Below are 14,921 nucleotides of genomic sequence, written 5' to 3' on the forward strand. Positions count from 1 at the left end.
GAAAAAGGGAAATCGGATCACTTTCCCCAAGTCTTCGAAATCTATACCTATCGGCCACAACTACACCAACAACAACTACAACCCCCAGGATGGAATTGGAAGAAGATGGATAGACAGAGGGTCCAGGCCAAGGCAGCTCTACTACCCTCGATACTAGGCCTAGACGACAGAGGCCCCTTCGGGCTACTTAGTCAAGCTCAGACAGTTGAGAGTCTCGATAGAGCCTTCGATAGGCTTATCGAGGAACTAACGAGGATTGCTGAGGCCAGTACTCCACGGAGGAAGGTTAATACAGGGTTCCAAGCTGCTTGGTGGTTCCTAGGGGTTCAAAACAAGGTCAAGGAGGCTAGAAAGGCTGAGCGGCTAGCAAGAGAAGTACCAACAGCCTACAACAAAACCCAACTCAACCACAAGCTCAAGGAGCTGTCGAAGGCTGTCAGGGAAGCCAGGACAAAGACGTGGAGAACTACTTTACAGGAAGCCTCCTACGATACAGCTCTACTTTAGAAGCTTGAACGGTAGGCTAGGTGTAAGAGCTTTAAACCAGCCGAGCCCCCTAGGCTCCCAGCCTTCGAAGACTCAGCTGGTCTACCTACCTTATCAACCCACACCCAGAAGGCTATAGCTCTGGCCGACCGTTTTTTCCCTGATCCTCCAGCCGACTTATTGGATATTCAAGATCCGGACTTATCCCAACCGTGGGAGCCGAGTTTCGAAATCAGCCAAACCGTTACCCCTGAGGATATTAGGGAGGTCATAGCCAAAGCCTCACCCTGGAAAGCTCCAGGCAACGACCATCTACCAACAGGCCTACTTAAGGCCTGTGGGTGGCCACTCTATAGAGTCTTAGCATTCCTCGCTCAAAGGTGCTTCGAACTAGGGTGGTTCCCACAGAGACTCAAGGAGGCTGCTGTCATAGTCCTTCCAAAGGCCGGGAAGAAGCCATCTGACTACCGTACCCCAGGAGGCTACAGGCCAATTTCCCTACTACCTACCGTTGGAAAAGTGATCGAGGCAGTGGTTACAAAGAGGGTTACCGAGGTGGCTGAAGCTTATGGCCTACTACCCGACGAACAAATGGGAAACCGAGAAAGCAGGTCAACGGAATTAGCAATCCGGCTAGTTATGGCCCAGGTACGCGAGGCCTAGAGGCAACAAGCTGCAGCCTCCCTACTGCAGTTGGATCTCACGGGAACGTTTGATAGGGTCAACTATACCCGGCTTCTAACTACATTTCGGGATCAAGGCTTCCCCCAGTGGCTAGTCTACTGGGTAAAAGCCTGGCTCACTAGCCGTAAAGCTACCCTCTTCTTCGATGGCCAATAGGCCCAACAGTCCGATATTAGGGTAGGGGTCCCACAGGGTTCACCTCTATCCCCTATCCTCTTTATCCTTTATATAGCTTCGCTGTATAAGATACTGAAGGAGAAACACCCTGAAATCGGACTAGTAGGCTTTGTAGACGATACAAATCTCTTAGCTTTTGGGAAGAGCCCGAAGGTCAACTGCTGGCAACTAGAAAGAGCTTGGGCTACTTGTGTGCAGTGGGCGAAGGCCTATGGTATGGACTTTAACCCGGCAAAGAGCGAACTGATCCACTTCAACAAAGGCCGATCCCACTGGGCCGATCCTCTCCAACTGACTTGCCCGGCTGAGCAAGGCTATACCATGATCTACCCTGTGCCCAACGCAAGATTTCTAGGGGTGTAGCTTGATTAGAGGCTCAACTGGAGGGCTCACGAGTCAAAAGTAGTGGAAAAGTTAAAAACCCAGGATTTTACTCTATCACGAATAGCAGCAAAGACCTGAGAGCCAGGCTTGATCAGAGCTAGGGAGGTATATACTAAGTGTATCCGGAGTGCTATTGCCTTTGGAGCTACCAACTACCACCAGCCTACAACAGTCAACGGCCGGCCCCAGGGCATAGCAGCGAGGTTGATTAAAGCCCAGTCAAGAAGCCTCAGGATAGTAGCCGAGGCTTACAAGGCTACCCCTATCCGGAACCTAGAGACAGAGACTTGGGTGCCACCGCTAGATCTATATCTCAACAAGAGACTCGCCGACTTCGAAACTCGGCTACAGATCCCCACTCTACAAGCTGGGCAGGGCCGAGAGGCCCCAAGGCGCCCACCAAACTCCTTGATCCAAGAGGCTTGCAACAGGCTATATAGGAGATTCCAGAGACGAAGGCGAGGCCGTAGAGCTCCGTTACCACAACAGCCGACAATATCAGAAAAAGCCGCTATTACCATCAACCAGTGGGTAGGCCAAGCCCAGACCCAGGGTCAGGGCCAGGACCAGAATCAGAGCCAGGAGTTAGATCAGAGGTTTATGGCCGAAGAGGTATTAGGTAGGGCTTGGGAAGTACGTTAGAAAAAGGAGGTTAGAAATCAGCTTACTAGATTGGCTGATGAAGACCCTCCTGAGTTACTTTTTACCAATAAGGCTCTTCGAAAGCACCAGGACCTTACTAAAGCCCAGAGCTCCCTACTAATGCAAGCCCGAACGGGAGCTATCGGCCTCCGGAACTTCCTTTTTCAGCAGGGAGTTCCAAACCTCCCTACTCCCTACTGTGGCTGTGGGGAGGGCTAGGAAACAGTAGAGCACCTTGTTGTGTGTGTCAGATCGAAAATTGGGGATTGCTGTAAGAAAAGGAGAGTGAAAGGATGATTCGCATTGAAGGAGCGGCGTCTGCGCAGCTATCGCTTCTAAGGAGGTGGTAGGTGACAGTGTTGAACTCTGAACGTTCCAAAACTTCCGGCGAAGCTGGTAATTTATAGGCTCCTGACCCTAGCAGTGCCCCGCCTGCACCTGACACCCTCCTGCACCTGACAGTGTGGTGCCCGATACCACCGAAGCCTAGGACTTAGCCAAGGATAGAAATTCGAACTCACCGGGACCTCAGCCTTGTATTACAGGGCTAGAGCTCCCGGAACCTCAGGCTGTTAAGGAGGGTTTTAGGCTGGCTGATGGATTCGGGCCGTTTGATGGAGTACAGCCTAGCCCGACGGCTAGAATTGGAAGCCGAAGAGGCTGAGGAAGAGGAGGAGGTAGTGGACGAATCCGAAGCCGAAGACTGAAAGTCTTCAGGGCCTTGTATAAGGCCTTCCTTTCTTTTGCAACTAACTGGCGTCTATTAGTGTTATTTCCTATTACTTGTTGATATAGGTTTTTTCACCCGGCTATTGTAGCACGGTTTTTCCTATGTATTTAGCAGTAGAAGGTTCGGCACACCCTATCTTGGGTAAAGCGGTGTAGGAAGAAAGAAGAAGTTATTTTAGGCTGTTAAAGAAGGTATATAGCTACCAGATTAAGCAGTTAATACTGATGAACATCATATATATTAGTAAGCTAGAATTTCTCTATACATTTAGAGAGGTGTTTTTTAATTCAATTATAGAAAACAATATCCAAGGGGGTTTTTCTAGAGCCGGCCTTATACCATACAACCCAGAGAGGGTGATATCTAAGCTGGATATACTTATTCAGACCCCAACTCCCCTAGCCTCAAGCCTAGGCATAGCACTACCTTAGCTCTTCTAAATACTATGTAACCCTCGAGAAGCTACCTTATAGTCAGAGCTTATTAAAACTCGGATATCTAACTACTAGAGGAGCTCTCCAATATCTATATTAATTGCTATAGACCGATTACCTAAAGGTATAATAGCTGTAATATACGAGGTAGCTCTCCTACATACGGAGGTCTCTATACTACAAAAGGTTAATGAGGAACTTAGTAAGCAACGGAGAGCAAAAAAAACATGTATATAGCTTAGAGAGTCACTTACTGTATAAGAGGTACAGGATCTACTGGATCAGAAGGCTATGGGTGAGCAGGCAGCCCAGGAAACACGACAAAATGGTGGTAGTGCAGGAGGGTCTTAGACGAAGATTCGGTGCTGTGGTGTATGCGGTAAGCTTGTCTATAATGTACGTACGTGTAAGGAGGCTGCAGAATCATCTAATTTATCTGTTTCTGATTCAGTTATAGTTATTTCCTAGTGTTATGGTTATGTAATTGAGGATAGTTGTGGTGGGGTAGTAAAAAGTGGCTGACTCACTTGTCTAGCTGACTCGCTTATCACGTACGTTAAATATGATTTATATAACTACGTTGTCAGGCAATTCTCCTTAGTAGATAAAAATAAAAGTGATGATATTAAGATTACTGAAATAATAGGTAAGACTTTAAAGGGTATATAAGTCGAGTAGTTTAGCGGTAGAAGTCTGGCACACCCTATCTTGGGTAAAGCGGTGTAGGAAGAATAATATATAAGTCGAGCATTGAGTTGGTGTTACGTGGTAAAAAATAAGATAAAATTTGCGCTGTCTGAGAAAGCTCTGGCAGAGCGTACGGGAGTACCGAAATATATGACAGGAATGGGTCAGTGCCCAGGGAAAGTTCCAGAATCCTGGGATCACATGACCCCTGGGATCCTGGCCGTCTGGCCCATCTGGGCTCCCACCACGTAACAGTTGGGGAAAACAGTCCCCAGAGAGCAGGGTCACTCTGGTCAGAGGGGCACAGTCCCGGGGGCTGGAACTTGCCGTGGACCCATTTTTTCTCTTGCACCATAAGTAGGGCCGCCCTGGCCATTGCTCCTTAGAGAGAACAATCAATTCAGTACTCTTTTCCGCATCTGTTGCAGGCTCAATTGACAAGCTTTCTTTGCGTGCAAAGTGATCTCCCTCTGACCAGAGGGAGCTCTATCTGCACATGTTGTTTTGACAATGTTTAGGCTGCAGGGACCCAATTTGTGGTGGTGTCACCTAGCCTGTCTTGTCTATCTTGTCTGTCTGGCATTTGGCCGTCTTTGCCCTCCCCTTTATTTTTGGTAGGTGTAGATGTGTGTTTCTGCACCATTTCAATACTAAAGTACTTAGTCGTCTCTGAGGTACAGCTTAACGTACGCTGGTACAGTGATTGTTAGTATCCTTGAGTCTATAGTGAGCTTTTATGAGCTTAGAGAGCTTAGGAAAGGTGTTACTGGTATTACAACGAATAAGGTAAAGAAGAATTGAACCCTCTGACTTGTATAGGCATTCTGTAACACGAGTTCTGGCTGCATGCGAAGCGGCTTCGAACGCCGGGCTTATAACTATTATATGCGTAAGAGCTCAGCAGAGGTTGTAAGAAGTACGTGGAATGGTTGAAGTCTCCAAGGATCTATCTACTGCAGTAGGAGACTGAAGGACTGGCTTAAATACAGAGGAAAATGATCCAGGCGAGCTTATGTAATGAGCTATTAAGCTCGGCGGTCAAGAGCTGAGCTCCACAAGCGCGATTTCCAGCGCGACATAGTATTACTTAAGCTAATTGATATAGAAAGAGTATTATTCCTTCTACTCTGGTATATAAACTTCTTTAAGTAATCCTGGAAGATTAGCTTAACTAGCTTTTTAGGCTATTTAATATCTATTTCCGGATCAATAAATACCTATATACCCGATGCTTCTACCCGTTTACAGAACTGTTTTCTATAGTTCCCAGCCCTTCGAGGACTTGTAGATGACGGTCGTAAGTATTGATATTGCGATTGGCTGAATATCGTTTGTACGAAAGATGCATAGATAGTTGTATTAGTGTATGAGACTCTTAATTATTAGATATAGTGTGTATTCAGCTAGAAAATAACGTACATAATAAGCGAGTGACCAGAACAAGCGAGTGACCACTTTTTCACCACCCCACCACAACCATCCTCAATTACACAACCACAACGCTAGGAAATAACAATAACTGAATTGGAAACAGATGAATCAGACGATTCTGCAGCCTTCTTGCACGTACGCGCATTATAACCAGGCTTGCCGCATACGCCACAGCACCGAATCTTCGTACGAGCCTCCCCTGTACCACTACCATTTTTTGTATTTCCTGGATTACCTGTCTACCCACGGCCTTCTGATCTAGTAGATCTTGTGCTTCTTATACGGTAAGTGATCCTCCAAGCCGTACACGTGTTTTTTTAGCTCTCCGTCTCTTACTAAGCTCCTTATTGGCCTTACGTAATGTAGAAACCTCGCTACGTAAAATAGCCACCTCGTATATCATAGCCATCGTTCCTTTAGCTAATAGGTCTATAACAACTAGCATAGATATTGGAGAGCTATCCTAATACTTAGATATCTAGGTTTTAATAAGCTCTAACTGTAAGGTGGCTTCTCGAGGGTTGTGTAGTGTTTGTGAGACCTAACGTTGTACTGTGCCTAGCCTTGAGCTTAGGGGTGTTGGGGTGTGAATGCGTATATCCAGCTTAGATATTACCCTCTCTAGGTCGTACGGTATAAGGCCGGCTCCGGTAAAACTACTCTGGATATTTTCTTCTGTAATTGAAGCAAAAAAAGCTGCTTTGAACCTATAGAGAAACTCCAGTTTGCTGATGTGTGTAATACTCATCTGTTGCGAAGCAAAAAGACGATGTAAGGTTCTGGTTTTTGCTCATCCTTCAAAGCAAGTGAGGGCGGAAGAACTACACTATTTATGTGACAAAGTTGACCCCCAACGAGCCAAGATCATATGACAAGGTGGCCCACAACGGGCCGAGGTTCAAACCTGTCAACTCGTAACATCATCCGTATCAACTGCTTAACTTAGTAGCTATATACCTTCTTCAACGGTGTAAAACAACTAATATCTAATAGCTAAAGTAGGTACGAGGAATACGGAGGTATATAGAGTGTAATAATATTGTGTTCCTGGCAATAGGTCTTAAATTCCTTGGTATAGTGACTATCGTGGCTATCCAGGATTAATAGCCGGTATATACCCTTCGTATAAGATGCTGTATAGTAATCGAAGTGTTTAATCCAATTAAGGCCTACTGTATTTATAGTCTAGCTATTATCAGTTGTTGCAATATGCCAGGTTACCGGAAGGTTGTACTCTCGATACTAGTTGGTAAGGTAATATTGCCTAGCTAGGATAATAAATGGTGGAATGGCCTAGCCTTAAATATTTACCCCTTGGATAACCATAGCCCACTTACGATTACTAGGCTAGGCCTGTTTAACTCTACTACGGCTATCTGAGGTAGTAACTACTATAGTTGGGATAATGATGCCCATTATAAAGCCGGTCTTATCAAAATTATACGAGTCTTCGTCGAGGATGCTGTATTTGGTCTTAGTGTTTTATACGAATGCAAACTACTCGCGAATAATCTTTAGATCTTCGTATTTAGCCCTCTGGTAGTCGTATTTACGTATAAAACGCGTATGAAGATCTGGCTAGCATTTAACGAAGTTGTAAGCCCATCGTACGCCAACAGGGGGCGCGTCGCGTTCGCGTAGCAATCGGTTGGCTATATCTTCCACGTATGCATGCCGGGGATGGAATGCGCGTGTACACAGCTCAACTATATATCGTACGATTGTTTGCTCTTCTAAATCCGTAAGTTTATGCGAGTTGGCTGGAATATCGCGTCGTGCAGGCCGATCGGCGCGTCGACGCCTAAGGGTGCTGCGATCAACGTTATAGATATTTGCTGCAGTTGCAACCTTAAGATTTGGATCTTTTTCAAGAGCGGCAATAGCCAGAATTAATTGGGCTTCGTTTGAAGTAATCTCTATTTTGCGTTGTTGAGAAATTGAGATGTTGGTGGTAGGGTGGTGTGTTTAGTAGAAAAGTGGTCACTCGCTTGTTCTGGTCACTCGCTTATCATGTACGTTAGTGGATTGTATTGAGTGCAACTTGTGATGTCTTAGGAAAACTCTGTCCATAGGGACGATGTAGTTTTATCTATACTGCCAAGATTCTTAGTACCTAGCAGCCTTAATTCCAACCACCCTTGTATCTAACACCTCTAATCTTGCAAACTTATTGCAGCTTGTGGTGATCATTGATATCGGTAGTAACGGTTGTGGGGTGGGGCCATGAGGGACTTCGGGTGCTCGAAAATCTCACTCAGAATATATAACGTTGGCCGAATAACAAGAATTCTATCTCTCCTCCCAGAAGGATATGAAGACTACTTAGGCTGTACAAGTCCTGGTAACTTAATTTCCGCACCGTCTAGCACTTCAGACATAACGACTTGACAGCCCAGCCGACTTGTTGACGTTAGACCGTGTACCAGGTCTAACATATCGTTCTCGCGCTCAGTTGGTGGGGGAATAGCTCCATATGACACAGGGTTTGTCACGATCATGTGGCACGTCGAACAGGCACAGTCTCCCTGGCAGGCACCTAGATGGTACGCATGAGGAGCATTCGGTCAATAACATGGTGCTTTTAAGGAAGATACCGAATCACCGGGGGAGTTTCTACAACCCACCTTCGACCTCGAGACCATAAGCCTTGGCGATGTCCAACAAGGTTTGTCCGTCGCTCGCACGACATGTCCATCTCATGCCCTGGGGATCGCTGAAGATTACCGTCCGACTGACACTAGAGGCAGCAAGAGTTAGGGAAAGAGACGTTTCGGTGGGGATAATACGACTAGAGCCTCCTGGGTAAGCATAACGCACACTTGCTTTCCGCCCGAAGGAGCCGGGGGATCGAAAGTTGTTGCAGGATCCGCATGGCTCTCAATCACCCTATGCACGCTCGTTCTGACTAACGATGGGCCACTGAGTCGGGGAGTCGAGCTTTGAGGCTGGAGGGTGGTAGTTGCCATCGAATGACTTGCTAGTGGAACGCCGGGAGCAGCGAGGAGACGGGCAGCACATCTGGAGGTCCCGAGAGCATTACGCCAGAGGGTGGCCATTGCGCTGAATTGAATAAACACCGAACAACTTCTCTAGGTGAATGCGAGATAAGATCTAGTATGCTCAATTGGCGTCCGGATAATCATAGGAGGAAGGCGAGAAGCTCAAGCGATGGATGTACGAAGCTAGCTAGGCGGCTACGAACCGGGGGCCCTTTCGCAAGGTTAGAAAATATCACGGAAAGAGCGGTATTTACACCCCCCCACGGGAAATATACCGGCATACAAGGACCGTGGGTAACAACTGGCCAGCACAATGATGACGCAACCGGAGCAGTGACTTGTGCAGACCAGGATTCATTTCGAGGAGAGGTCTCAGTTCATCTTCACGACCTAAAGTGGATCGACTTGAATTGGGCCCGGATTAAGGCAGACCGCTGATCGTCATCTTCCAATACGTGTTAGTAGGAAGGTCAGAATCTCAGCCGAGACACTTGTGACGCATTAAGAGGATACACCACACCAGCCCCCATCTCGAAGGCCAATGATGTTACCGCACTCGGCCCGACTCAAGTCCCCTCGGAGTTCCGTCCCAGTGGCGACATGGGAAATATACATTGTCTTAGAACAGCTGACTCACTGAATGCCAACGGAGCCGGATCCGACAATGAACAAATATACATGATTCTGGTTGGGCTTCTGGCTAGATTTTGCATTTCGGATCTGCATCGTCTTCACGTCGAGAGAGCTACCTACCTTATCTACCTTATACGTACTCGCAATGGATCGCATGTTTGGGTTATCACTCTGTCCGGACGACCCTTACCGGTCGTCCATGACCTCAAAGATCTACCATACCTGGATTCCCTGCATTGTTGGTTTCTTCGTCTGCTTTGCCTCAACTTCGACGGTGCCCGCCGAGCTGCAGTTGCAGCAAGCTTTTGGCGTTGGTGAAAAGGCCGCCCTTTTACCATTCGCTCTCTTCATCCTCGGGCTTGGGTAAGCAAGCCAGGCGCATGCAGAGACAAGATCTTATCCCTGACCAAATCCGGTGTTACCTTAGTTTCGGCCCCGTTATCGGTGCCCCTATTAGCGAGCACTTCGGTCGACGTCCCGTATACTGGCTCAGCGTCCCCGTTTTCTGCCTCTTCACTGCGGGCGCAGGTTTTTCGGATTCGTTTGCTTCGCTGTTGATCTGCCGTTTCTTCGCTGGGGCTTTTGGTGGCTCCGCCCTCGTGGTGGGCTTCGGCTTGCTGACCGACATCTGGGCACCGCATCAGTTGCCTATCGCCCTCTCCGTTTTCAATACGGTCCCTTTCATGGGACCGAGTATCGGGTGAGTACCTAATCGGCGCCGCCCTTGTGGGGGCTAATCAAGTTTCACCTAGTCAACTCGTGAACGAATTTGTGGTTCAAACGCTGGACTGGCGCTGGACGCAATGGGTGACTTTGCTTCTCGGCGTTGTGACTTGGCTCACCGTCTTGCCGATGAGTGAGGCCCACTCGCCCGTTATTTTGAAGGCGGCGCACCGCTCACAAGAGCATCAAGGCAAGATATCCCCGCATGAAGTGGTCATGCGAGTCTTGTCGTCTATTCCACTTCTCCGGCCTTTGCAGATGTTGGTTACGGAGCCTGTTGTAGGTCTCTTCGCGCTCTGTCAGTTGACCCGTTCCCCGTTTCAGCGTCCTTCCTAGGTTCAGGCTTCTGACGGTGCCCACAGACATTGCCTTCAACTTCGCGGTTGTCTACTGCTTCTCGTCAAGCGTTCCTTTCGCCTTCCAGACGGTGTATCAATTCAGTCCCACCGCTCAGGGGCTGGTTTTCCTCAGCCTAACCATCGGCTACATCCTGGCGGCACCTACCATGGTAATCCCGTTCTATCGTCAAATGAAGAAACATACACCCCGCGTGCCATCGCCAAGCGAACACGGTGCTACCGGATGTCCCGATCCGGAAGTTCTGTTGTGGCCTGCCCTGCTAGGGAGTTTCGCCATGCCCATCAGCTTTTTCTGGTTCGGATGGAGCGCGGACAGCAGTACTCACTGGATGTGGCCAACCGTGGGGCTCGGTCTTTTTGCTTGGGGAAACGACCTCCTCTATGTAGGTATCTGGTGGTGATCCTAGTCAGTAGAAGGTGGTTAGATATTGCTGACACGTATATGCGACCCCCGCGAGAAGAACGCTGCCCAATTGTACCTTCTCGAGATCTACGGACCCAAATATGGCGCCAGCGCTACGGCGGCTAACAATTTGCTCCGGTACTGCCTAGCTGCCATTCTTCCGCTGTTTATGACCGAGAGTATGTTACCGTCTCCTTATGCGTAATGGGAATTTCAAATCGACTCGATACTGATGACGACGTCTACCAGTGTATGCGAATCTGGGCGTCAACTGGGCCGCAAGCTTGCTTGGCTTCATCCTCGTGCTGTTCCTTCCCATTCCTTGGGCCTTCCGCCGGTACGGTCCGTGGTTAAGATCTCACAGTCGTTATATCAAGAATATGCCAGGTTATTCGTCAGAAGACATTTGAAAGCCTTAGAAGTACGGTGACTTCGCAATATAGATGTTCTGATTTCATTAGTGCAAGAACACAGTCTCTCATAAGAGAGGGATGCGTGCCTTACTTGAATAAATCAAGTGATGTGTGACCCACGAATCTTCCAGCCAGCCCACCTTTCTTCTTTCCTATCCCCAGATTTCTACGAGCAACATACCTTATTCGATGAAGATCACCGCTCTCTCCCGTCTCACTAATTTATTGAGAGAAGGTCCGATTCGGCACAAATATAAAACTGATCCGAAACTCGCGGAAGTTCCTTATCCCTTTGCAGCTGAAACAAAGAGAGTACGCGCGGTATAATTATCTCTTGCCTGGGCTTGTGAGAGCCAGCCATGGCATTGCAGACCGCTATTTCTGACCGGCCCTCTCCTATCGCCATGATATTATACGTCGTATTAACCAGGATACGGAATGATGAAAAAGTGCATTTTGTTTCCCGCGTCAACTGAGACGACGAAGAGTCGGAGGTTCTGCTCGACGCATGTCGAAGGGCGCACATTGCCACTTCTTTGTCAACCGAGAGCGCGGATCGCTCTAGAATAACGCCTACAGACCTAGCGCATTCGTGCTCCGGACCAGGGCCGGTCAGTGGTTACCCAAGAGAGGGCGCACGGGAAGTGCCTCATAGAGTGGCCTAACCGTCGTTGCAGGAACCCCGAACAGAATCCTAGCTTCTGTGAAACTTGGACACCGTCATGCCGGTCCGTCAGATTTTATGGTCAAGGGTGCTCTTGCTATTAGCCTATCTGGCGAGCGTCTCGCATCCCTTCCAGATGTAGCCGACCGAAGAGAGATATATATAGCAAACCGAGATCCCCTAACTATGCTACAAAGACCAGCAGCGGCGTCGTGGCCAGAAACGATATGCAGCTGACCGGCATCATAGCTGCATCCTGACATCAACTGGGCCCTCCATGCTGGTGTGATGAGCCGTCTTTGTGGGACGGACTTCCGCCCGAGAAATCCAGGAGATCCACGTATGCACATGTGTCTATCGGATACCGTCGGTGGCGCATGGAAACCTTCTACACTCGATCTGATACGTCCGGACAACGGGGTGTCTCGGAGGCTCTTTGGGATTTGGGTCGCTGACCCACTTCCGGGACAACCCCACATTCAGGACAGTCTGTTAAAGTTGCACGGAAATATCTTAAAACAGGTCTAGACCTTATAGTATAAACCACTGAAACTAATTGACGAAGAAGTGGTTAAAATATAATATATCTTAGCTTGGAATTAGCTGTGTTGCATTACGCTGGAGTGGGAAGAGGACTTACGATATTGATCTCTCCGTCCCAGTAATTAACCTCTCCGTTTAACTTCCTTGTGTCTGACTCCCAAGAAGCGATATGTCGACGGTGCTCAGAAACTCCTATGACATGTTCACTAAGAGCACCATACCGGACCTCTTCAAGCGGTATGCCCCTCATCTCGATCCCACACCATTCTTGGCGACAGCACAAGTCTTCCCGATGAGGGTCAATAATCATGTCGTGGAATCTCTCATCGACTGGTGCGTTCACAACCCGAAACCTTCCCCCGGCCCGCGCGCCGCTTGCAGTCCTGATACGCCGTTGCTTTCAGGAAGAACGTGCCAGAGGACCCCATGTTCCAGCTGGCATTTCCCCAGCCGGCGATGTTGCATCGTCCGGACCTCCAGAACATCATGCAGGCCTCCCGAATTGGCATCCCCAAAGCCGAGCTTCAGCGACTTGCCGAACAGATCCGCGAGAAGATGAACCCGCACCCGGCCAACCAAAAGACCGAAAACGTACCGCGGCTTCACGGCGAGGAGCTTCCAGGTATGCAGCACAAGTACCGTGAGACAGTCCTCTTCTTCCCCTCTGAGGGCCAATTCTGCCATGCCTTCTGCACCTACTGCTTCCGCTGGGCGCAGTTCACCTCGGTCGGCTCCTCGCAGACCTTCAAATCCAGCCACGCAACCCAGCTACGCAAATACATTGCTCGGAACCCTCAGGTCCGCGATGTGCTCTTCACCGGCGGCGACCCCATGGTGATGCCGGCGCGTCTCCTAGCCGGGTACCTCGAGCCACTCATTGCCGGAGACGGCGAGTGCGGCAGCGGCTCCGGTTCGCTCCGCCACCTTGAGACGATCCGCATCGGCTCCAAGTCGCTTGCCTGGTGGCCGTACAAGTACACGACCGACAACGAGGCGGGCGACGTACTCCGCCTGTTTGAGCGCGTCGTCCGCTCGGGGCGCCAGCTCGCGTTTCAGGCCCACTTCAGCCACCCGCGCGAGCTGGAGCATCCGGCCGCGCAGGAGGCCATCCGGCAGATCCGCATGACGGGCGCCCAGATCAGGGCCCAGGCGCCGTTGATCCGGCATGTCAACGACAAGCCCGAAGTCTGGTGCCACATGTGGAATCTACAGGTTAAACTGGGAGTCATTCCGTATTATATGTGAGTGCAAATAATAGCCTCAAGTCTTTCTCAGGTTAGTGTTCTGACTGGCCACGTAGGTTCGTCGAGCGCGATACCGGCGCCTCTCACTACTGGAGCGTGCCCCTAGCTCGCGCCCACCGTATTTTCAGCGCCGCCTACTCGCGCCTCTCGGGCACGGCGCGCACCGTCCGCGGCCCGTCTATGTCTGCCTCCCCCGGGAAAGTCGGTGTCATAGGCGTGGAAAATATCCGCGGCGAAGACGTCTTCGTGCTCAAGTTCTGGCAGGCGCGAGACCCATCCTGGATCGACCGCGTGTTTTTCGCCAAGCATGACCCGGAGGCGACGTGGCTAAGCGATCTGGTGCCCGCATTTGGTGAGAAAGAGTTCTTCTTCGAGTCTGGGTATAGGGAGATTGTGAAACGAATTGCGGATGGGTCTTCGGGGCAGCTTTCGGATTGAGCGAGAGGGACGAAGCTCCGTCGATCATCCAGGGATGGCCACGTTTCGCGCTATGGGTGAATATTTCAGTCTCCTTGTAGAGTACTATACCCTGGATATGACTTATCTTAGGTTCGTTGTCTCATGTTAGTTAGGCGTGAGGGAGTCCCGGCGGTAGAGTAGTTAAGTAGACACTGCTGCCTATCACACACAGATCATTTCCCAATGCCCTTCCCAAGGCACTATGTATAGCAGCGTAGCGGCCCTGCATGATTGCCAGGAAGAGGTGCCGCCTGCCCATCTCTAGACCTGGCTGGTGCACGGGCCATTGTGAAGAAAAATTGGCTATGGCCAAGTCTGACCACGTGGTAGGATGCAGAGCCTAAATGTCTCTCCTCATCGCCGCCGAACTTTGGCTATCCTAGCCATCAGCAACAAGTTACTCTAATAGCCCGCAACATATCATCAAACCTTACACTTTCCCCAACATAAACAGATTCATGATACGAGTCTCAGTGAGTCAGTACTTAGCACTCAGTCGACTCTTGGGTAACTTAAAATCTGGCTTATTGATATTATTCGAGCACAGTATCAGCCGGCTAAGACTGTCATGGCATTGGTCAAGGTCCACCAGCGTCTTTGAGATGGTGGCCTGTCCGCCACAGGTGGCCTGGGCGTCCATCGCACGCCACCCTTCCACTCCTTTTCCTTTTCTTCACGCTTTGCATCCTAGTCAATCCACGATACCTCTGTTGCAACCCTGTTCTCCTATGGTGTGTGCCCTGACAAAGACCTTGAAACGCCCACAAAGATTCCGAAAATGCTTGACGGAGTTGGGACGAGGCTCTGCTCCCAAATTCCAGTCCAT

General features: G+C 49.5%; 2 protein-coding genes across 2 annotated transcripts; both read left to right on the plus strand.

Moving 5' to 3' along the window:
* Positions 1-9,486: 9,486 nt before the first annotated feature.
* On the plus strand, positions 9,487-11,182 carry MFIFM68171_02956 (MFS general substrate transporter; the record flags this gene model as incomplete). Its single annotated transcript, XM_071058378.1, has 6 exons — positions 9,487-9,650; positions 9,715-9,987; positions 10,040-10,308; positions 10,373-10,752; positions 10,831-10,951; positions 11,022-11,182. The coding sequence occupies 6 exons, from the start codon at positions 9,487-9,489 to the stop codon at positions 11,180-11,182; spliced, it is 1,368 nt and encodes a 455-aa protein (XP_070914479.1).
* Positions 11,183-12,561: 1,379 nt separating this feature from the next.
* Positions 12,562-14,074, plus strand: MFIFM68171_02957 (Lysine 2,3-aminomutase; the record flags this gene model as incomplete). The annotated part of the gene is made up of 3 exons (XM_071058379.1): positions 12,562-12,725; positions 12,797-13,633; positions 13,693-14,074. The coding sequence occupies 3 exons, from the start codon at positions 12,562-12,564 to the stop codon at positions 14,072-14,074; spliced, it is 1,383 nt and encodes a 460-aa protein (XP_070914480.1).
* Positions 14,075-14,921: the final 847 nt, after the last annotated feature.

The sequence above is a fragment of the Madurella fahalii genome (assembly GCF_045866475.1).
Source record: "Madurella fahalii IFM 68171 DNA, scaffold_2, whole genome shotgun sequence".
Classification (NCBI taxonomy): domain Eukaryota; kingdom Fungi; phylum Ascomycota; class Sordariomycetes; order Sordariales; genus Madurella; species Madurella fahalii.